This window comes from Trematomus bernacchii, unplaced genomic scaffold (assembly GCF_902827165.1).
Source record: "Trematomus bernacchii unplaced genomic scaffold, fTreBer1.1, whole genome shotgun sequence".
NCBI classification, from domain to species: Eukaryota; Metazoa; Chordata; class Actinopteri; order Perciformes; family Nototheniidae; genus Trematomus; species Trematomus bernacchii.
Window position 1 is genome coordinate 1,474,787 of NW_022988082.1, and position 23,958 is coordinate 1,498,744.

The 23,958-nt window shown below is 45.4% G+C and overlaps 1 protein-coding gene across 1 annotated transcript; it reads right to left on the bottom strand.

The window, feature by feature from the left end:
• Positions 1 to 9,200: 9,200 nt before the first annotated feature.
• On the bottom strand, positions 9,201 to 23,722 carry mtmr7b (myotubularin related protein 7b). Its single transcript, XM_034120943.1, has 14 exons — positions 23,396 to 23,722; positions 22,460 to 22,585; positions 21,559 to 21,721; positions 20,854 to 21,011; positions 18,603 to 18,731; positions 17,839 to 17,973; positions 17,611 to 17,743; positions 17,389 to 17,498; positions 16,879 to 17,004; positions 16,707 to 16,756; positions 15,754 to 15,954; positions 14,663 to 14,797; positions 14,321 to 14,493; positions 9,201 to 9,947 (listed from the first exon to the last, which is right to left on the bottom strand). The coding sequence occupies exons 1-14, from the start codon at positions 23,417 to 23,419 to the stop codon at positions 9,886 to 9,888; spliced, it is 1,725 nt and encodes a 574-aa protein (XP_033976834.1). The 5' UTR covers positions 23,420 to 23,722; the 3' UTR covers positions 9,201 to 9,885.
• Positions 23,723 to 23,958: the final 236 nt, after the last annotated feature.

Sequence of the window (23,958 nt, forward strand, 5' to 3'; positions counted from 1 at the left end):
GTAAAAATGACAAGGCTAAGGCTGTAATGCTAACTAACGTGCTAGCTACTAGCTAGGTAGCTAACTTGATCCAGCCACTCCTGGTCCTTTCATCAGACGGGAAGCGAAAGAACGAGCAAGACCCATTGCTGGTATGATTACAACCTGGTACAAGGCACACAGGCATCTTGTTAAAGTTATCTTATCTTAGCTATCTCTATTTTAGTGGAGGAAAACAATTGTGACATCAGTTATGACATCACTTACGCGACTCTGGGATTTGTAGTCTTTCTAGTTGCGTATTTTTCATAGTCTTATATTTCAACAGTTTTACGACAAACTGTGACTTTTTTTACATGGAACATTTTTTAAGATTGACAAACATCATATGTGTAATTAATGGCACAATTCAAACGGGATCGAAAGATACGTTTTCTCTCTCCATTGACTTCAATACATAATTTTTCTGAAATAAGGTCTGACTTCGCCACTCTATGGCGCTGGGATGTATAATAGAGAACCGCAGTGACGCGTCCTAACACCCGGAAGTAAACTCCTTCCGGTTCCTTCGTCAAAAACGCAATGCAATTTCTCCATAGGATTTTGGAAAATAGCTCGAAATAAGGTCTGTGGTTGACACACATTTAAGAGACGGATCACGTTTTGTTCAGCCGGATAATATCCACATGTCTACCCTACTTTTATCATTTAGGAATCATAAATCTAGTCGCCAGAAGCAAAATGCTAACGTTATGCTTTAAACGAACTACAGCAGGGTCGCTGCTTCAACGTCACGCCAACTTCAGATCCATATTCAAACATACAGATTCTAAATGGTACGAGTTGAAGCGTTTGTTTGAACAGTTTGCAGGAGGCAGGTACTTGCTTTCAAGCAGAACAGGGCAAACAAACTTAGCGGGAGTGTTTTATGTGTTCGGTGTAATGACGTAAAATGGCCTGGACAACTTCTGTAGTCCTATTCAGCCACATGTTAACAACCATCGTTTTTCAGACACGTAAACTCTTCAAAAATCACCAGCGGGGTCACTGCTGATGTATTTAATGTTGTAGAACAAAACGTGATCTGTCACACAGACCTTATTTCGAGCTATTTTCCAAAATCCTATGGAGAAATTGCATTGCTTTTGTCGAAGGAACCGGACGTGGTAAAAATGCTAACTTACTTGCTACACACATTGCCGTCAATAACCCACACACAAACACCAACGCAACTTCAATTTCAAAACATGCAGTAAAAAGTCTCTTGTTTTCACACACATTGCAGGGGTGTGGCACGACCACTAAAACAGAAACATATGGACATAAGCCATATGCCATCTGCACACTTCCACATATAAAAAGTGTGCAGATGTATTTAGTATCCTATGCATGTGAACATGTTTTAGATGGGTGATGGACCTAACATCCACTAGGGGGGTCCGGGGGCATGCTCCCCCGGGAAGATTTTATTTTAAATATTGAAGTTAAATGCATCAATTTGGTGCACTTAAAGCAACATTAAGAGATCTATGGATACATCTGTCAACACCCATATGAAACAGAACTGTAAACAGATTTACTTTATCTGTATTTAAATCACTCCCCTTTTAAACTGTATTCTTGTTTTACTGTCCTATAGAATTTCATACCTGTTTTTCATTTATTCTCTTATTTTTTAATAACTACAATGATCATATAAAGGTGTTCCTCAGAAATACTTGTTTACAGATGGCGGACTGGCCATCTGTAGAATCTGGAGAATCACAGACTGCCGGCACTGGTTTTAGACGGCATCATTGAAGTTGCGATGACAGACGACAGAGGTACACCGTTTCCCCGCAGCGAGGCTCCCACCGTTGACAGTGCACTAGCCCCCCCCCCCAACGGCAAAGTTGGGGGGGGGCGCAGTGTCTTGTTTGGGGGGGCATGGCCCGCGAATGACCCCCCATGAAGCTGACCCTGCTGAACACGTCACATGAGCGTGCCGGGCGGCGCGGTCCCGTGGGTTAGATCCGCGTTCATAATGCCGAGGAAAATAACTCTCAGAATAACGTTATTAGCACATTTTACAACTTGAGGAACGAATGTTTTTAATAAGGGCTATACAAACGTTCATACTGGGTAGTTTATTTAGTTTAAAAAAACAACGGTGGTTCCTCGGTTATCGATCCTCGATCCTCGGTCCTCCGGCACAAATAAGCGCCATGGGACGCTCCTCAAGATTGCGTAGAAAAATCAACTTCCGGTGAGACAGAGGACAGAGGAAATTACAAATAAGTAACTTGAGATCGACCCAGTGAATAATACTTGAGACCCAGGTTGCAGTTGCATTGTCCAAAAATCAGCTCCGATCGTCTTTTCCTATCCACTATTCCTTGACCTCTGTGTGAAACGTCACAGGGTTAAGGAATAGTGGATAGGAGAATTCAAAAGGACTTAGGAAAAGAGACTGCAGTGCTTTGAGAATCCGACTGCACTTACACTATCCAATGTATTTATGATGCGTCTGCTGTGGGGAAACTACAGTTTTTATACACACATGGATGTTTAATAAGAACGGCTGGCTACAACGCATCTAGAGACTCTGCACTCTGATGGTGTTGTTTTGTGCTTTATGAACGTGGACAACAGTGAAAGGCGAAGGTTGGAATTTAAATTAAAAAGTAAAGGGAAATGTTGTTGCAAGGTATTGTGGGGCAGCATTTTCACCTTTCCTTTCGTTAAGGAAGGTCCAGTGTTTCCTAAGCTAAAGGAGGTTATAAAAAAATAAATAATAATATATATTCTTTTAATAAAGTTTTTAGATGTAAGCCTATCATCCACCACCCCGTTAGCAGGTGCCACTTGATTGACGTATCTTTGAGACATTCCCTGTCGCTCACGAAATTAATAGACTGACTTCAAGTGATGCTGCATATTTTTGAACTCACTGCACTTATGGTAGAAACCAACTACAACGAAATGAACATATTTTACCATGATTTAATTGTAATACACGTTTCAAAATGATGCCGGAATAACTACATACTGATACCGGTTAGTAAAAACCATGAATTAATGCTTTGACAAGCCTGCAGACAAGACAGCAGGCGAAACACCTTTTAAATGCGTGTTTTCTGAATGGAGATCGGATCGATCAGGCTAAACTAACGTTGTATCTGCTCCGTCCACACTCATAACCAGTAGCGTGGCGTGGGGAAAAAATTAGGGGAAGCCAATAATACGTCCTTTTTTTGGGGTGGGGGGGGGTGGTCAATGAATGTAACGCTGTAACCAGATGAGTGATTACAGCGCCCGGTATCATTTTACACACATTTGTATCATACAGATGCAGGACTTACACACGCCTGCTTTCTAACCGACAGGTCCGCACGCACTCTCCAGACGAAAATCTAATAAGCATTCATTCACCAACTAAATCAGGAGACCTTTAACGTTTTACGTCTGATTCGCTCCTTTTTTCCTCGCTGTACACAGCTCCAGTTTGGGCATTGGCCTGTCATCAGATTTAATTTTAGTTGCTGCTGTAGCGGGAGTTTAGTAGAATTATTTTTGATGAAATACTCCAAATCTCCATCCTCCATAATTGCACTTGCTTCAGTTGCTTGCTACTTTCTAACGGCGGTGAGAGTGGTGCAGTGACGCTATCTAGTATCTATCGATTCGATTTATGATTAGAAAATTATAAAAGTAGAGTAGACATGTGGATATTATCCGGCTGAACAAAACGTGCATTTATCTAACAGCCGCCTCTGGCTTCCCTTGGCATGGCTCTGACTAATCACAGGTTGGCAGGGGCATGACGTGAGCCTTGTCTGATTGGTCAATCCCTCCATTTTTTTTCACCAAGGGAAGCCAATTTCGCCTGGCCTCCTCTCGCAACAGAGAGTGCAATCTACTGTTTTACCATAGAGTGGCGAAGTCACGCCCACTTACTTCCGGGTAATGGGACCTTATTTCGGAAAAATTATGCATTGAAGTCAATGGGGAGAGAAAACGTATCTTTCGATCCCGTTTGAATTGTGCCATGAATTACACATATGATGTTTGTCAATCTTAAAAAATAATTTCCATGTCAAAAAAGTCACAGTTTGTCGTAAAACTGTTGAAATATAAGACTATGAAAAATACGTAACTAGAAAGACTACAAATCCCAGAGTCGCGTAAGTGATGTCACAATTGTTTTCCTCCACCATTCAGATACCTAAAATCAGCGCAATATAGATGGAATCTATCTATATGGCGCTGGCTAAGATAAGATAACTTTAACAAGATGCCTGTGTGCTTAGTACCAGGTTGTTATTATACCAGCAATGGGTCTTGCTCGTTATTTTGCTTCCCGTCTGATGAAAGGACCAGGAGTGGCTTGATCAAGTTAGCTACCTAGCTAGTAGCTAGCACGTTAGTTAGCATTACAGCCTTGTCATTTGTATTAGCCTTAACATGAAGTAACATTAAGTAACCCAAAATGTTAAACAGTAAGAGTAGTAGTCATATTTCGTGAACCCTTTGAATAGTACTGTCACCGGTGTGATCATTCTATAATACACCATTTAAGCCCGGGGGAGAAATGCTAACGCTAACGTTAGCATCGGCGATCTTCTCTACTTCATGCTATCTGCACAAATGGTTGACATTAAACATTAAAACGACCAGGCAGTTCAGAGAGAATCAAAGGAAGGCAGGCAGGCAGCTTTGCATGACATTCTTCAGGACGTGTTTCATTGTGGTGATAGTGAGGATAGTCAATCGTTTTGTTGACAAGACAGTAGTGACGGCCATCTTGGTGACGTGTGTTGTTGACCAGAGATGTAGTTCATTGAGCGTTTCACACAAACAAATGTGTTACTTCACAGTTTTACGACACATTTTTTTTTTTTTGACTTGCAAAATTATCTTTTAAAATTGACAAACATCATATGTGTAATTCGTGGCACAATTCAAACGGGATCGAAAGATAATCTTTCTCTCTCCATTGACTTCAATACATAATTTTGACGAAATAAGGTCCCATGGAGGTCCACCGGAAGGGGAGGGACTTCGCCACTCTATAACATCTAGAGGGGCGCTGTTTCACTCTTTGTAAAATACTCAATGAGAATGGGGGAGAGATGGGCCGGCAGCAACACACAGCAAAGAAGAATTTCCGAAACTAAACTAAGTGTTTTTATTTATTTATTAAAATTATAACTACAATCCGAAAAAACAGGGGAAGCCTGGCTTCCCTTGGCCTCCAGGAGAAAACGCCACTGCTCATAACAACATGATACAGACACAGATACAACAGCGACTGTATTCACCATGACACAGACAGTCTGTGGTTTGTACTTGTTTAACTTTTGTACAGTTTCTGAACAGATATGAGGAGCTGTGAGCTCTGAGTGCTAACAGCTAACGGCTGATGTTTTGGTTTTCCGATTCAACATCAGTGACGGCAGGCTAAGATCCTCACTGCTGATTGGTTACCGCGCGAACGCGTCATTCGCATCAAGTCCGGTGTGAACGCACCAATGGTCTATGCACGCCCGGATAAAGAATGTTGTTAGAATTTTGAATTTGTAAGAATTGTGTTAAAATAACTAGTTTTAATGTTAATGTTAAATGTTGCACTTGCATGGGACTCCCAGCAGCTTCTACTGAAGCCTTCCGAGTAAATCGCCAGAACGCCGACACCTCCTCATCTCCACCGCTCCCATCAGTGGCGTAACAAGGTTGTGATTGGCCCCGGTGCAAATATTGTTTTGGGGGCCCCCCCCCCCCCATTGCCCCAAACATAAGCGCACGCTGATGCGCTCACACACGCACGGACATACACAACCACTCAGAAGCGCCACATGTATAGGCTATCAACAACAGCCTGCCCTGGCCTCAGACCACCACAGCCTGACAACGGCACAGCGAACTAAGAAGAGGATTAAACCTGTTTCCTTGATGTTTGTCTCTGGGGAATGGGCCGGTAGGCCTACATAGACCAGTTGCTATAATATAGCTTTTGATCTTGGCGTCGGGGGTCTCAATAGCGCCATAGAGTCCCCTATCGGTTGGGGCCCTTGGGGGAACTGTTGGACCACCGCCGGGCACAGCCAAATCCAGCCTCTCCTCCTGGCTGGCTGGAGAAGAAGGTTGCACAGCCACGGCCACGGATACAGCTTCACTTGTGGAGCTAGATGGCAATGATGGTGGTGAGCTATCGTTAGCCTCCGGCTCCGGCTGCCGCTGCACGTCAACATTGCTAATGTTAGCGCTCGATTTCGAGGACAATGTAGGACAAAAAAAACGGTCTAATTTTGTCAGTTTAGCTGTTACGTCTTCTTGTTCTCTCTTGTCCTTTCTCTTTTGAGCGCTGCTCTTGTGCTTTGGTTTGCTGTACATTATAAATGCAAGCTATTACATTTTTTATAATGCTACCGAACTTGCTACTGCTAGCTACAGTACAGTACAGGTTGATTAAACGGTTCGCTCGTCACGCAAGGTATCACATGACATGAGGGAGCAAGGTCATTGGACAGACAAATTAATTTAGGTTGCTTGGTTACTTTGAAGACTGCGTGAACCCAAAAAAATAATATTGATAAATAATATTAAAAAAGATATATATATATATATATTATTTATTTTTTTGCACCGGCTGCACCGTCGATAGTTACGCCACTGGCTCCCATGTTTTCTTTTGTGTTGCCATAAGTTAGTCTCTCTGCGTTTGTGCGCTGGGCTAATGCTAATGCTAATAATGCTAAAGCGAGGATAATAAAATGGCGGCTTCACAAAACTTTTTTGGAGTTTCACGGGGCGTGGTTTGCATTCCGCCCAGTCAATCAGACATAGGAACCTTTTTCTCCCACGAAAACTGACGGAAAAGGGGGTAAAAAAGGTTCTGATGAACTCATTTTAGTTCCGGCTCTTTTTGGTGTGAACGCGACATTTCGGAACTATATCGGAACTAAAGTGGGAAAAGTACTGCGGTGTGAACGCGGCTATTGTGAAGAGGAAAGCAGTATTTTTATTTTGTAAGGGACAAAAAGCCCACTGCACTTTTTTACAAGAGACTCATTCATGCGACGCTGACGCCACCTTCTGGTCGAACCAATGGGGAGAAAAAATGTTGTTCAGCCACGGTTCTAATCGTTCTGGCGGTGTAGCCATATGTTTTAACAAATGTCCTGGGAAGGTTGTCACTTTTAAGGCTGATGAGATCGGTCATTGGCTTGTTGTGGTATTAAATGTTGAAGGCGTTTAAAAAGGATTATTGGAAATGTAATGCAGATCTTTTCAAAGATGAGGAGTTTATCAAAATGGTTAGAGACCTTATACAGACAATAAAAGATGACAGGAGTATAAATAGTTCTAGCAGTAGATGGGAGTATTTTAAATTCAAGGTGAGGGAGTTTTCAATACAACATAATAAATCCAAAAGTATACAACAAAAGCAGTATGAGATCCAATTGGTGCAGGAAATAAGTCATTGTTGCAGTAAGACTATAATGTCCGATGATGATAAAAGTAATTTCATTGGCCTACAGACTAAACTAGATCATTTATACTTTAAAAAAGCCCAAGGTGCTCATGTAAGATCCCGAGCTAAATGGGTAGAGGAAGGGGAGAAAAATACATCTTATTTCAGTGGATTAGAAAAAAGGAGAAATTTATAAATTCTACTCAAATCTTTATTCTTCTGAATATTCTACTATTGATTCGGATATGTTTCTGGAAAGTATAGGGTCACATATAGCACCGCAGTCTCTTAATCCTAAATCCTTTTGAATTCTCCTATCCACTATTCCTTAACCCCGTGACGTTTCACACAGAGGTTAAGGAATAGTGGATAGGAGAAGACGATAGGAGCTGATTTTTGGACTATTTGACTGCAACCCCCGCCTCCGACGCTGTATCCAGTTCTTATTATACATCCATGGTTAGGAACCTTCCTAAACTAAACTGACAATTCGACCGCAACCCAAGTATGTTGCAGTTCTTTCCCTTTAACAGTGCATTTATTGATAAATCATTGACATTAATGGATACAGAACACACAGGCTACAGAAAAAGGTTCAGGTAGAGAAGGGACATGTAGTCATACACAGCAGCACATGGACATTTGTCCTCACACCCTTACGTTATTATATATTTTCACACCTGCCAGGGCCAATGAGAATTCAGTTATCACACTGGCCGTCACTCAGTCCACGTGTTAGGAATGAATCTGTGACACATGGAGCCACAGCAGGTTTACTGTCAGCGTTACGACACACTAACACAACAATGTGCTGCTGATGTGTTAATATGGATCGAACAGAGTATAAACATGAAATAAACTTTGAAGACATGTTCCCAGAGTTCCTGCTGTTGGTATTCATCTGGTGGGAATGTAAAAAGCGAAAGATCACCTGAAAGCACTCATTAGTCACACTCAGTGCATCTATCTGACCAACTGCACTGGATTTTATGATGTACACTGAGGATACATATGATTACATCAGTGTGGAGATAGCATGTGTAGACAGTACACTGAAACATAAGAATAAAAGGCCATAAATAAATAAACATGTTTTTGTTCAGATTTTTTTGATTGCTCTTCCTGGTAACAACTAGTTCAAACTGGTTCAAAACATTCACACTGTAAACCATGTGCACTTCCTGTTCCACTCTCCTTTGTTTCATTATGGCTGCCACTGCAAACTGGTTATTTAGCTTTCGGAGGATTTTATATATTTTGAACTCTGGTTTCTAAATACTGACAGAGGCAGTGGCAGAGATGTGTTTTATGGAGTGAAAGGTTTTTGAGCAGGAAAATGGACCATGGGGAAAATAATTTGCCTGCTTATTGACCCCCAGTGTTGAGTCTACACAACAGAACATCTGCAATTTACTGAGCAGATGCTATTTCTCACACTCACTGGAAACCTGAATCTGATGGATCTAATTCAAATCAGAGAAACTGTTATGGATGGGAGTCTCTGACTGTCCTACTTTACTAGTGCCACACACACACACACACACACACACACACACACACACACACACACACACACACACACCACACAACACACACCCACACACACACACACCACACACCACACACACACACTACACACACACACACACACACACACACACACACACACACACACACACACACACACACACACACACACACACACACACACACACACACACACACACACACACACACACACACACACACACACACACACACACACACACACACACACACACACACACACACACACACACACACACACACACACACACACACACACACACAAACAATGATAATAAATCATTCAGTAAATCTGTCATATAGCAAAGGATGTATTTGTTGAAATGACGCCCTTAAAATGACCCAAGTTCATGTTTGTTCTCCTATGTGTTCTTCGGACTGGTTCAGTCTGGACTCATGTCACATCTATCCAACTCACAGCAGTAATGTTGATTCCTTTAAAAAAAGTACAAATGACAGAAATAAAAAACAGCCTTTCTGGCTAGCAAGAAAAAAATAAATTAAAACAGTCAGAAGAAATGTCTCCAGTGCCTCGGTCAGACAGTGTCTAACTCACTGAGACTCTAAAGACACCAACTACAGTTTGAAGACGAGACATCAATCCAGCTGTCAGCAGCCATGTTTAACTAGTTTAACTCGTCACATTCTGCCCCCCCCACCAGCTGGACTCAATCATTTAAGGAACTACCGTAAGAAAAGTCCCCCCTCCAGCCAGGCACCAGGGTCTCTGTCCTCTCAGGCAGCAGTGAAGAAGACGGCGACTCCCGACCCCAGGTCTGCTGCAGAGGGAGATCCTGCGGGGTGGGGGGGGGCTCCTGTGCAGGGCTGCTGGTTGGGTCTGTATAAAACACGGCGGGTCCGGCCCGCAGTGGGGGGGCCGTGGGCGGCTAGTCCTCCTCCTCAGAACCTTCTCCCACGTGATTGGCTCCCCGGTCAGGGCTGCTATCCTCTGCAGAGGCAGGAGAACAACACACACTTAAATTCAACAGCCCCTCCCCCATACATCTCCATAACGATGAAAACCATCTCCTCTCTCACTGTGTTGGGGGGGGGGGGGGGGGGGGGGGGGGGGGGGGGGGGGGTGGCTGAACTTCAGTTGGACAGATAAGAGCAAACTGAATCCTGGGAAATCCTGACAGATTAGCAGCAGAAAGGAATACACTGAGGTTCCCCGGAGACATGTTTTAACAAGTTTAAATATGCTTCATTATTATTTGTGTCTGATATGTTGTTCTACAAAAAAATGAAACTAACGTGTTAGTCTTTAAATACCATCACGCTCTTTTTGCTCATTGAAGATCCAGAAGTGTGTGCGCTGGAGGTTAATCACGGTTATGTTTCCCAAACTTGTGATGTCTCCACACACTGCTCACATAAGGCAGATGAATGTGGATACTTCTCTACTGTTATTTAAACCTGTGAGGCCGTCTGACAGTGGACCAGAGACTCCTCTCTCACTGTAGACCAGTGGGCCTCTGTTTGTCGGTGTGTGGCAGGAAGCAGGGGCAGTACTGGGTTCCTGGTCTCTCCTTTTTTAGATCTGTAACTTATTCAGTTGCAAATTCCCAAAGCCGAGTTGGGGCTTGTTGGTGAACAGTTGACACTAAAGAGGCTTCTCAATTCTTACATTTCCCCTCCTCGACTCCTCGGTCCTCCGGTAGTGACCCGGAAATGGATTTCAGCGTGCCATGTTGAAGGACATCTAATTTCTCTAAATGCACATCGAGGACTGAGCATCGAGGAGGCTCTCTGGAGGAGCTATAACCGAGGAGACACTGATGGGTCCTCCACGGCTTCTCCGCGGATGCATTTCCGGGAACGGTGGAGGCGTGACGCACGGCCGGACTTATCTCAGCCAATGACAGCTCTGCATGCATCCCCTGGATATTATTTTAGTAACTGCTTTCATCGTGACGCGATGTTTACAGTGAGAACAGCTGTGAGGTCCGTGCAGAAAGCAGAGCAGTGTGTATAATATATATCACTCAGTATAACAGGCCTACATTACTCTCTGTATTTGTTTGCTGTAGTTTAGTAGATATCTACAAACAAAGAGTCCATATTTTTCTAAGACCATTTAGTGCTTCACATAATAAAATACACAACGGCTGTAGCCTGATTATATTATATGCTTTAGGAGCTGTAGGTGCGTGTTGTACAGTGTGTAGGTGTGTGTGGTACAGTGTGTAGGTGTGTGTGGTACAGTGTGTAGGTGCGTGTGTGGTACAGTGTGTAGGTGCGTGTGTGTGGTACAGTGTGTAAGGTGTGGGGTGTGGTACAGTGTGGTAGGTGTGTTGGTGGTAACAGTTGTGTAGGTGCGTGTGTGGTACAGTGTGTAGGTTGCGTGTGTGGTACAGTTGTGTAGGTGCGTGTTGTGGTACAGTGTGTAGGTGGCGTGTGGTGGTAACAGTGTGTAGGTTGTGTGTGGTACATGTGTGTAGGTGCGTGTGTGGTAGCAGTGTGTAGGTGTGTGTGTTGGTACAGTGTGAGGTGTTGTGGTACAGTGGTGTAGGTGTGGTGTTGTACAGTGTGTACGGTGCGTGTGTTGGTACACAGTGTTGTAAGGTGCGTGTGGTGTGGTACAGTGTGTAGGTGCGTGTGGTACAGTGTGTAGGTGCGTGTGGTACAGTGTGTAGGTGCGTGTGTGGTACAGTGTGTAGGTGTGTGTGGTACAGTGTGTAGGTGGTGTGTGGTACAGTGTGTAGGTGTGTGTGGTACAGTGTGTAGGTGGTGTGTGGTACAGTGTGTAGGTGCGTGTGTGGTACAGTGTGTAGGTGTGTGTGGTACAGTGTGTAGGTGCGTGTGGTACAGTGTGTAGGTGTGTGTGGTACAGTGTGTAGGTGCGTGTTGTACAGTGTGTAGGTGTGTGGTACAGTGTGTAGGTGTGTGTGGTACAGTGTGTAGGTGTGTGTGTGGTACAGTGTGTAGGTGTGTGTTGTACAGTGTGTAGGTGCGTGTGGTACAGTGTGTAGGTGTGTGTGGTACAGTGTGTAGGTGTGTGGTACAGTGTGTAGGTGTGTGTGGTACAGTGTGTAGGTGTGTGGTACAGTGTGTAGGTGCGTGTGTGTACAGTGTGTAGGTGCGTGTGTGGTACAGTGTGTAGGTGCGTGTTGTACAGTGTGTAGGTGCGTGTGGTACAGTGTGTAGGTGCGTGTGTGGTACAGTGTGTAGGTGTGTGTGGTACAGTGTAGGTGTGTGTGGTGCGTGTGGTACAGTGTGTAGGTGCGTGTGTGGTACAGTGTGTGTAGGTGCGTGTGTACAGTGTGTAGGTGCGTGTGTGGTACAGTGTGTAGGTGTGTGTGTGTACAGTGTGTAGGTGTGTGTGGTACAGTGTGTAGGTGCGTGTGTGGTACAGTGTGTAGGTGCGTGTGTGGTACAGTGTGTAGGTGCGTGTGTGGTACAGTGTGTAGGTGGTGTGTGGTACAGTGTGTAGGTGCGTGTGTGGTACAGTGTGTAGGTGCGTGTGTGGTACAGTGTGTAGGTGTGTGTGTGGTACAGTGTGTAGGTGCGTGTGTGGTACAGTGTGTAGGTGTGTGTGGTACAGTGTGTAGGTGCGTGTGTGGTACAGTGTGTAGGTGTGTGTGGTACAGTGTGTAGGTAGGTGTAGGTGTTGGTAAAGTGTGGTAGGGCGTGTGTGGTACAGTGTGTAGGTGCGTGTGGTACAGTGTGTAGGTGCGTGTGTGGTACAGTGTGTAGGTGCGTGTGTGTACAGTGTGTGTAGGTGCGTGTGTGGTACAGGTGTAGGGGTAGTGTGTGGTACAGTGTGTAGGTGCGTGTGTGGTACAGTGTGTAGGTGAGTGTGTGGTACAGTGTGTAGGTGAGTGTGTGGTACAGTGTGTAGGTGAGTGTGTGGTACAGTGTGTAGGTGCGTGTGTGGTACAGTGTGTAGGTGAGTGTGTGGTACAGTGTGTAGGTGCGTGTGGTACAGTGTGTAGGTGCGTGTGTGGTACAGTGTGTAGGTGTGTGTGTGGTACAGTGTGTAGGTGCGTGTGTGGTACAGTGTGTAGGGAGGTGTGTGGTACAGTGTGTAGGTGCGTGTGTGGTACAGTGTGTAGGTGCGTGTGTGGTACAGTGTGTAGGTGCGTGTTGTACAGTGTGTAGGTGCGTGTGTGGTACAGTGTGTAGGTGCGTGTGTGGTACAGTGTGTAGGTGCGTGTGTGGTACAGTGTGTAGGTGCGTGTGTGGTACAGTGTGTAGGTGCGTGTGTGGTACAGTGTGTAGGTGCGTGTTGTACAGTGTGTAGGTGCGTGTGTGGTACAGTGTGTAGGTGTGTGTGGTACAGTGTGTAGGTGCGTGTTGTACAGTGTGTAGGTGCGTGTGTGGTACAGTGTGTAGGTGCGTGTGGTACAGTGTGTAGGTGCGTGTGTGGTACAGTGTGTAGGGGGTGTGGTACAGTGTAGGTGGTGGTGGACAGTGTGTAGGTGCGTGTGTGGTACAGTGTGTAGGGGTGTGGTACAGTGTGTAGGTGCGTGTGTGGTACAGTGTGTAGGTGCGTGTGTGGTACAGTGTGTAGGTGCGTGTGTGGTACAGTGTGTAGGTGCGTGTGTGGTACAGTGTGTAGGTGTGTGTGTGGTACAGTGTGTAGGTGCATGTGTGTGTGTGCGTAGATGCGACGGACAGACGGGTCTCAGTTGGTTTGGTGTCCTATGCTTACTTTTAATACTTGTAAATACAACTTTTGGCCCGTCATTTCAATTCCCCATTTCAGTGACCAGAGAGAGGGGGGGGGGGGGATATATCCAGTCTCTGATTGTGTTACGTTATTATGAGAGTGCTCTCATACTTGTTTGATTCTGAAATTGTATATATTTATATAAATATATGTGTATATGTCCGCATCTGTAGCCTGTTATTGTCTCATTATACCGCACTGTGAATTAAAAGTAAATATATAAGTCATCATGAACACATCTGTCCATCAGACAGAGGGCTGCTGTGCCTCCTGTCATCATTAATGGACGTCTCTTTAAAATGACCGCTCTAACCGCCTGCTGCTTCCCCTCCTCTCTCCTCGGCTCCCCTCCTCGACTCCTCCGCTCGCATCTCCTGTGGGCGGGACTAAGTCACGAGGATAGGAGTCGAGGAGGGGAGTCGAGGAGGGGAAATTAGAGTGTTGAGAGGCCTCTCAAGAGAATTTTGATGAGTTCCATTTTGCTTCTGTTTTTGTCAGGGATGGTAGCGGGGGGGCCACAGGCCAGTGTGGCTCTGTGTGTGACTCACTGAGGATAAACTCTGCTCTGATGAGGGCAGACGGGATCACAGACCTTAGAGCTTCATTTTGCAGTGATGCATGTTGGGGGTGTGTGCTAGTGTGTTGTATGCCTTGTCTGAAGCCCAGGTGATGGTGGGGGGTTCCTCCCGGCGGTACCTCCTGCTGATTGGCCAGCTCCTCCTCCAGCTGCTGGGACTCTTCCCTCACAGTAGACAGGAAGTCAGCAGGTGACTGACGAGGAGGCGTGGATTTCTCTGCGTGGTTATAGAGACCCTTCCACATCCTGAGACGAGTGACAAGGAGAAAATAACGTGTTTTTTGCCAATGTTTTTCTTCACAATCATTTCCTAGGAGATTATGTTTGACTGACAGCGAGTTGCTAGGGTTGAAGAAAGTAAAGAAGTAGGACCAACAAAATAAAAATGACCGTGTGTACGTGTGCAGGGACTCACTTGAAGCAGTAGGGGGTGGTGTTGGGCCTCAGGACCCCCTGGCTCTGGCTCTGCTCAGCCCGGTACAGAGGGTTGGTGTACTGGGCCCGCTCCTTCCACAGCTCGGGCCAAACGGAGTGAGTCCGCTCTCCAAGCCTGTCCACAGCACACAGCAATGTTACAAAACCATGACACCTTCTCAAATGCAGCACTCACTCTTTGCTGTAACAGACAAGGGAGCTGAGGGAAACTGGATCTGGATCTTCAAGATCCCCCAGGCAAAATGTGAGGGTCAGCACTGACAAAATGAAAACTCCCCTCAATGTTGTTGCCAGTCCAGTGTGGCAGAAGTTAATTTAGGATAACCAAAGCAACCACACCAATGATCTGTTACTGTCCTGACAGCATGCATCCTGATGGGACTGCAGTGGAACTACATAATACACATCATAATAAAGATGTGAGTGATGGACATGGGTGCGTGTCACTTCGGTTAAATGGTTTCCTTGCGTCCCTCACTTGCATCCCTCACTTGCGTCCCTCCCACCAGGGAAGCATGGAGAGACGCAAGGAAACCACGAGAAGCAGGGAAATGAGTTTTTAAGAGCAATGGGACGTCCTTTCCTCCGGAGCGTCACGTGAAGCGACGTCCGTTTGTGATGACGCCGCACAGCTGCATCGTCCAATCAGTGAGCGATACACAGTAAGGGGGCGGGGCGAGTGTATGAGGATTTCACCGGAGGATGGTCTGGTAGTTCCTCGATTATCGCTCCTCGCTCCTCCGGCACAAATAAGGCCACTGGGACGCTACTCAAGATGGCGCAGACAAATCAACTTCCGGTGATACCGAGACCGAGGAGCGAGGAAATGAGAAATAAGAGAAGTGACACGCAGCCCACGTGAAGACAATTTTGCTAAGTCCTTGACAAACTGCAGTGGGACTATAACTGATGCAGTTTTGGAAAATAATTGGTAAAAGTTAGCATAATAGTAATAAAGTGATGGAACACTTCAAAGTACCACAAGCACAGGGTCATTCATCAGAACTCTGCACACTGTGCTGGTCTCTGCACACAGTCCAATACAAGCGACCGTGTGTGTTTCAGTCCTACCTCATATCCCTGCGCTCCTTCTGGCAGTTGCCCAAGAAGGTCCCGTACTGACAGGAGTAGATGTGTGTGTGTATGGCGACGAGGAAGCGCTCGTTGAACTCGAAGGCACAGGGGAACTGCTCGGACAGCTGCCACACACACTCCACAAACTGATCAATGACAGGAGACACTTCTTTAGGATCTCCGTCCAGGTGGCCGTACCTGCAGGGACACAGCTCCATCTTACTGCCCAACACACACTGCATTCTCTCCACTAAATCAAGTTATATTCAAGTTCAGTGCTGTACAGTGCCTCCAGTAGAAAAGCAGACGGGTACAGGAAGGAAGGGAGGAAACAAAGAGAGCAGAGAAAGGATTGAAATGTTCATTAATACCATTTCTCAAATGTTATCTCTTCATGAGTGAGTCAGAGCTTAAATGTAGAGAAAACAGTCTACAGATGTCTGTGATGGATGATATAATAAATAATGAATCAGTAATTGTATAATTATAATGAATTTATATTATTTGTGTGCTTGTTAAAGCTACAAAATGTTGAACAAAATGTTCCACCCCAGCTTGGATAAGAAGTGGTCAGGACGCCCTTTTGATGACCTCATGAAATAATCGCAGTGACATCACTTTGAGCTCTGATGACCTCCAATGGGCTTTTAGAAAATGTAATTGAACTAGTCACATTATCATTTCACAAGTAATTAACCGTTTAACAGTGTTTGTTATCTGTTCTCCTCAATTTAAATAATCATCATAATAATAATGAATACTGCAACTTAAAGAGAGGTAGCACCTATGTGATCAAATACCCCGGTTGGATTGGCATCACATCCGATGCCTGAACCTGCTTTCATCCCAGTATTGAAAAAGTGATTTTGACTTGTTTTGACCCTTTTGTCTTACACAATAAACACACATGATGCAGTTAAGGTCAGATTATGTCCGACTTCCACAGTTACCTGTGGGAGAACTTGTGTCCGAAGGAAACCCAGTCCCTCTCTATCAGCACCTGGGAGAGAGGAGAGGAGGAAATACAAAGGAGGCCAGCGAGGAAAGGAGGAGCAAGAGGAGGATCAAATCAGAGGTAAGAACAAGAGGCTGTAAGTACTGTGTGTGTGTGTGTGTGTGTACCATGAGGCCTCTGATGGTCCTGTAGTAAGGGTCCAGCAGTATACTGGCCACAGAGCAGGCCTGGGCGGTGCGGTCCCAGCCGTCTGAGCAGTGCACCAACACACTGATTCCTTCATCAGCCACGGCCTGCAGGGGACAGAGAGCAGCTCAACAGCAGGACCCCCCCAAGCCGGGTCAAAGCCCTGATACACCAAACAGACCTCATAGAACTGTCTCTGGCAAAAAGTCATAATTCCACCCACCACAACGAGGTATCCTAATGACCAACTGTCACGTTCTTTGTCATACGACCGGACTTTGCTTTGCTTTGACTTTCCTGTAAATCTATTGCTGCTTTAAGACAATTTATGTTTGAAATATTCATAAAATACTGAATTAAAGCTGACACTAGAGAGAGAGAAACGATCTTCATTGATTGTTGGTTTTAGTACAAAATGGGTTTTATGACTTTTTACACAGATGATATTTGTCTCACTGAAACGTGTGTGTGAGTCTGCCGTGTGTACACACCCTGGCTATGAAGAGACCCGCATCCAGGATCGCTTTAATATGTTTGAGCCAACCAGAGTTCTCCAGACCATACAGGAAGTCAGTCATGGATGGAAATCGCATCTCACCCACTGCATGGAAGAGAGGGAGACAGGAAAGTAGTGAGAGATGCTATCAGAGGAAGAGTTCTGTGTGACCCTCACACAGAACTCCTCAGTCTGCACACGGTGCTCCTCTTCTTACCGTCGATGATCTTCTGCTGGCTGCTCCTCATCACGTGAATATTTTCAATGCCGATGAAGTGCAGCTTGATGTTAGTGTAGTGGTCTTCATTCTCGTAGCCTTTACCTGCAGCGCGATTTGCCATGGCATTCAACTGTACCCAAACACACACAAACAATCTATAATCTCACAGTATATTTGTAAGTATATATGTGTGTGTGTGTGTGTGTGTGTGTGTGTGTGTGTTACCTTGGGCCTGGTGTCCACCACATAGATGTAGTCACTTCCTGGGTTGGCCTTCATCAGGGCCTGCAGCATGGCCTCATCCTCCTGACAGCGGCCGCTGAAGCCGGACAGAGGCTGGCTGCATCGACACACTGCGGCCTGTGATGTCACCACAATACACACTTTGTAGTACACTCCCACTGAGTCCTTTGCATCAGCAACATATGCAGGGGTTTTTCTAGAAGAATATTGTATGAGGGCGCTAACGTCACTACCGGCCTAAATTAAGCCCACTTTCCAGGGAAATAATGCATTAGAGCGAAGTGGAAAATAATGGTTTGTTCACGTCTTAAAGCTGCTTACGGTTTCTTGACTTCCTCTACAGAAAAAAGGACAGTTAAAGAAACTATCTAATTCAGAAATCACAGTTAGAGTGTAAGCCTGCTGCCTGCCACTCGTCCCCCGGCAGACCCACCGGACATCCATCCCATATTTATTCCAAGCTCCTCTGCTGTCTGTGCCGTCTGACGGTCTATTTGACATGATTTTCACATTTTTGGAGTAATTATACAGTTTTTGACGAACAGAAATATTGTTTTCTGGAATCACTTGAAATGTTGGTATGAGGGCTCACGCCGAGAGTAAGAGGGCGCAGCGCCCCTGTTACCCGGTGCAGACAACACCCTGCATATGATCCTCACTACATTCATGACTCTGTTGTTTAAAGTCTGTTGGTGTGTGTGTGTGTGTGTGTGTGTGTGTGTGTGTGTGTGTGTGCGCACACACACCAGAGTGTCTTGGTGGAAGTAGGATAGAGCAGGAAATCGTCCTCGGCTCCTGAACCTGGCACTACCCACAATGATGGGGGGTGTGGCCGACTTTGGAACAAACAGCTCGGATGGGTACGTTTCACACACCTGGGGGGGGAAACATATATTTTAACTTTGTAGATTATACAGATTACCAACTGTTACGTGGTTCCTGTCCACCATAAATGATGATAAACAAAGACAACATATTAGTTTAGATATACTAAATTGATCCTTATTGGGAAATTGTTTATAGTATATGCTGTGGCTCACTGAAGAATGGAACAAAATACGCCCTATGGCACAGAGGAACAATGTACATACTGTAACACTTACATTACTGTCTAGCGTATAACAGCTGTTAGTAGGATCAATTCATCCTAGATTTGGGTTTTTATGGCAGTTGTTGACAACAACAAAAAACTACAATATTGACAACCATTTTACCATTAAAGTGGTCATTTTACAGGGGGTATGTAACAGACTGTTTCTCGGCATTCAGTACAGTGTTTGTGCCAAAGTTGGATCATAATGTGCAATAATTGGACATTATGGCAATATTATGGATATAATCCCTGAACATTTGGATTTACCCTACACTAACCTGAACTCAGATTTGATATTAACCATACATATCTATATGCCACACTTATAATAATGGTTTATGACATGAATGACTCTCGTGGTTACAGAAAAGAATGTGTTTTTCCAAAAAGGTCAAATTCCTCCTTCAGGGAAGCTATTTGTTCTTAAAGAAAACATGCATGTATTAAACAACTGAATCAGCTTTTATCTGCACACTCTATGCAGTCTAACAGCATTATGAAATTCATGTATGATTTACAGTTAGCAGCGTTCCTGCAGGTTTCACCAACTCCAATTTAAGACTTTTTAAGACCACTTTAAATAGAATTTAAGACTTATTTCACAGCAAGAAAGTATGAAGGAGAATTGCTATGAAAGAAGAAGAAGTGTGTGTATGTGTATGTGTGTGTGTGTGTGTGTATGTGTGTGTGTGTGTGTGTGTGTGTGTGGCTATCTTCTGAGCTCTGCTCCCTTGGCTACAATCTTTCATCGTTGCTGTTGTATGATTGGTGTTTAGCTACGGTATTTAGCGTCTACAGCACTTCCGCTTTTAGGGTTGACGTCGACCCACACGTCGCCCGGATGTTGTTGCGGGAGCACGCTGCACTAGCTAACGCTGCACTAGCTAACGCTGCACTAGCTAACGCTACATTTGCAAAAAAACGCTATAAAAAAAAAAAGAAGTTCAGCTTCAAACACGTTCCCCTCCACTGGTTTCAACCAAGCACTAAATTCGATGTTTTCAAACCAAATACGGTTGAACTTACACTTCACCATATTTATTTGAAAGTAGATTTGAAGATACATGAGTTTCTGACTGCCGCTAGCTGAAGCTTGGTTGCTAGGTTACTAGCTGGGTGTTCGCCGAAAAGGGGCCGGATGCAAAGTTAGTGATTATATATGGTTCCATGTTGATTTATTTCAATACAAATGGTTGGGGGGAACTGAAAGGCTCTTAGCGTACAGGTTACTTTGCAGCCCGGACATTTCCCCCAAAACACATTTAGACGCGATCGCTACACAGAAGCACCTTTCAAATCCCATCATTTTTTAAGACCTTTCTTATTTTTTTGATCATATTTAAGACTTTTTAAGGCCTTGAATTCTGATGATCCAAATGTAAGACTTGTTAAGACCCCACGGGAACCCTAGTTAGTCTGGAGCCAGAAGAACAAGCTTAGTGCTGCTGCAGCCCCCTCAGCACGCCCCCCCCCCTTCCCGCGTCCATTCGCGATGTCTCGCTGTCTCGCAGCAAGCCGGAAACCACACCAGTAAGCCAGCTCACACTGTCAGTTCCTCGTAGCAGCGAGCTGACCAATCAGAGCACAGTGGGCTCACAGGGAGGGGGGGGCAGGAGCTCCAACAAGCCGTTTAGGACAGAGAGTGAATACACATACTATACAGAGATGCTGTATGAGAAACCAATGTGAGTTTGGAAAATTGAACAATGTAAATCTATTCTAGTATACCTCAACAATGGAATTATGATCAGTAGAAATGGCCATGACATGGGACCTTTAACAACTTTAACAAGTATATAAGAGTTATGGAAATAGTAGAGCTTAGGTACTGTTTAATGTGAGACGCATTGTTAATCTCCTACACTATAATAAAGCACATAGTTAAAGCTAAGAATCACACTGACCCTGTATTCACTGTTGGCCGCTGTAGAAACCCACAGGTTGTTAGGAAGTCCCATCCTCTTGTAGTCAGCCGTCAGGTCCATGAAGCTCCACGACTCCTGCCTCTCCTCTTTATTCACATTGGGGTTAAAGGACAGGCAGTACAGCTCACTGTACTTCTCTGAGAGAGAGAGGAGAGGGGAGGGGGAGAGGAGAGGAGAGGAGAGAGGAGGAGAGAGTAGAGGAGAGAGGAGAGGAGGGGGAGAGGAGAGAGGAGGAGAGGAGAGGAGAGAGGAGGAGAGGAGAGGAGGAGAGGAGGAGGAGAGGAGAGGAGGGGGAGAGAGGAGAGGAGAGAGGAGAGGAGGAGAGGAGAGAGGAGAGAGGGGAGAGGAGGAGAGGGGGGGAGGAGAGAGTAGAGGAGGAGAGGAGAGGGGGAGAGAGGAGGAGAGTAGAGGAGGAGAGGAGAGGGGGAGAGAGGAGGAGAGGAGAGGGGAGGAGTGGAGGGGGAGAGAGGAGAGGAGAGGGGGAGAGAGGAGGAGAGAGGGAGGAGAGGAGAGAGGAGTGGAGAGGGGGAGGAGAGGAAAGGAGAGGAGAATAACTTGAAATCAGTATCTTCACACACTGAACACAAGACCCCAACACACCTGCTCCTGACAACATGCTTTCCAGGGTCTGTGTTTATGAAATCCCTTTAAAACACATTTAACCAATCACAAACACATAAGCACCTGGTCGTGACAATCTGACCAATGAGGTGTGGACATCCAAACAGTCTCTCTCCTGTGGAACAAGGATCTGGAAGACCCGGAAGTCTTTACATCGCAGGATCACCTGACTTCCTGCGGGGATGGTGGGGGTCCTCTCCACACTGCTCACCATACTGTGCAACACCTGACACACACACACACACACACACACACACACACACACACACACACACACACACACACACACACACACACACACACACACACACACACACACACACACACACACACACACACACCACACACACACACACACACCACACACACACACACACACACACACACACACACACACACACACACACACACACACACACACACACACACACACACACACACACACACACACACACACACACACACACACACACACACACACACACACACACACACACACACACACACACACACACACACACACACACAAAGAGTATTGACAATGTTCCACTTTCTCGATTGGTTCCTTTTGTTAATAACTAATGAGGCTTTTAATTAATCTTATTAAGTACACAAGTAAGGAATTTCAATCAGCACTATACAAAAAACAAAAAACAACACAAGCCACATTATTGAGTTATCTAGTTTTCAACGCAAGCTATTAGGGATCTGCTTTCTTTGTTCCTTTTAACCCAGCAGACAGTCTGGGAGAAATCGGACCCCGCTGGATGCCTATTTTATCTGGTCAGGTCCAGAGGGACAGGGCAGTGTCCCCCACCCCCTCTTTAAGCAGGTTATTCAGTTACATTGAAACAGCCTTTTTCAGACAAGGATAGGAGTCAGCAAATGAAGAAAGAACGCCAGGATTCACGTCGTAGAATCTGAGATGTGACTGTGAGTGTGGCGCGCAGGGCTCCCTGCTCACCCAAGACTCCTTGCGTGTCTCTGGGTTGTTCTCTACAAAGATGGTGTGCGTGGCAGAGAGGTAGAGAGTCCCAATGCTGGCCTTTCTCTGTCCTGACGACCGGTCGAGGAGACGCACATTTTCCACCTACCAGAGGCAAAATATCAGAGACAGACAAATCTAAACATGACAAATACATAGGAAATATGTCTCTCCACTCACATAATCACAACATAGTTTATTAACTGCAATAGCAGCTCCCAACAGCCTCTGCCATGACTCATCAGATTACAACATTCACTGAGCTAAATCTAAGTGTGCCTGAAAATACACGTCATCCAGTAAGTGTTGCCACACATGACATAGTTATGAGAATGTGTGTATTACATGATTAGTAATGTTCCTTATAAAGCCTATCAGACAATGTGGAAACAGGGAGGATGGTCCTTTGAGGCCTCTGTGCCTTTAAGAGGTTGGCAGACAGGAGGAAATGGTTGTTTTGTATCACCATTACAGGACAGAATAATAGATCACACATTCCTATTGCATAAGAAACAAAACCTGTTGATGTCAGCGCACGAGCACATGAGCATCATAAAACCACAGCACCACACGCGCCAGCTGTGTTTAGAGTTACGTCAATAATTTAGAGGTTGAACACAATGTTATTGGTTTAATGTGTACCGTCAATGTGTTTGGTAAATATGTGTTAAGCAGAATATTAACTGGACACAAGAACGTGTTCCCGGGGCTGTCCCTCACAGACAGCCGGTACTGTGGAGCTGCCCGCGGGGTTCAGCAGAGACAGAGCGGGGAGAGCTGATGCAGAGAGAAGGACGAACCTGGCGCGTCATTGAATAAAAGCTAAGCGAGAGGGCACACCAGAGGAAACACAGCCGAGGACAGAGGAGGGACGTTACGTGAAGTCCCTGCTGGAGAAATGCCGAGCGTTGTTACCTTGGGCGTCCGGATGTGCTCCATCACTGACAACCAAAATGGAGGAGATGGAGAGAGAGTGGTGTTGTGTTTTCGCCGTCAGCAGTTATATTCCCTGATTTACGTCAAAACATGAGCTGTGTTCTTCGTGGCCGATGTTCCCGCGCTGGCAAGGGATATTTCCCATGATAACCGGTACCCAGGCTTTGTTCCGTTAAACTGGAAGGAAATGATTCTTTACTAACGGTATCCCGGCCCGGTAACGGTACCAGACTATCTCCTCGGTCTCCTCTCACGGTGACGCTGAGAACAGCTGCGGTGATGCGTTCCACACGTCACGTTAACAAGAGAACGTGCGGGCCTCCGGTTATACCTTTCAAAATAAAAGCCAGTGTTTCTGAACGGGCCGTCTCCACAGCAGCGTTAAAAAAATCTTGGAGGTGGGCGTATCTGAAGCTTGAGGATTTTTTGCGAGCAACCAATCACATGAATCTCCCGCCCGCGACATACGAAGCAAAAAAGCCCGAAGTAAACTGGATATAAACTCCCCAAAACAGGCGAAAACCTACCACTGTCTCTGCCAC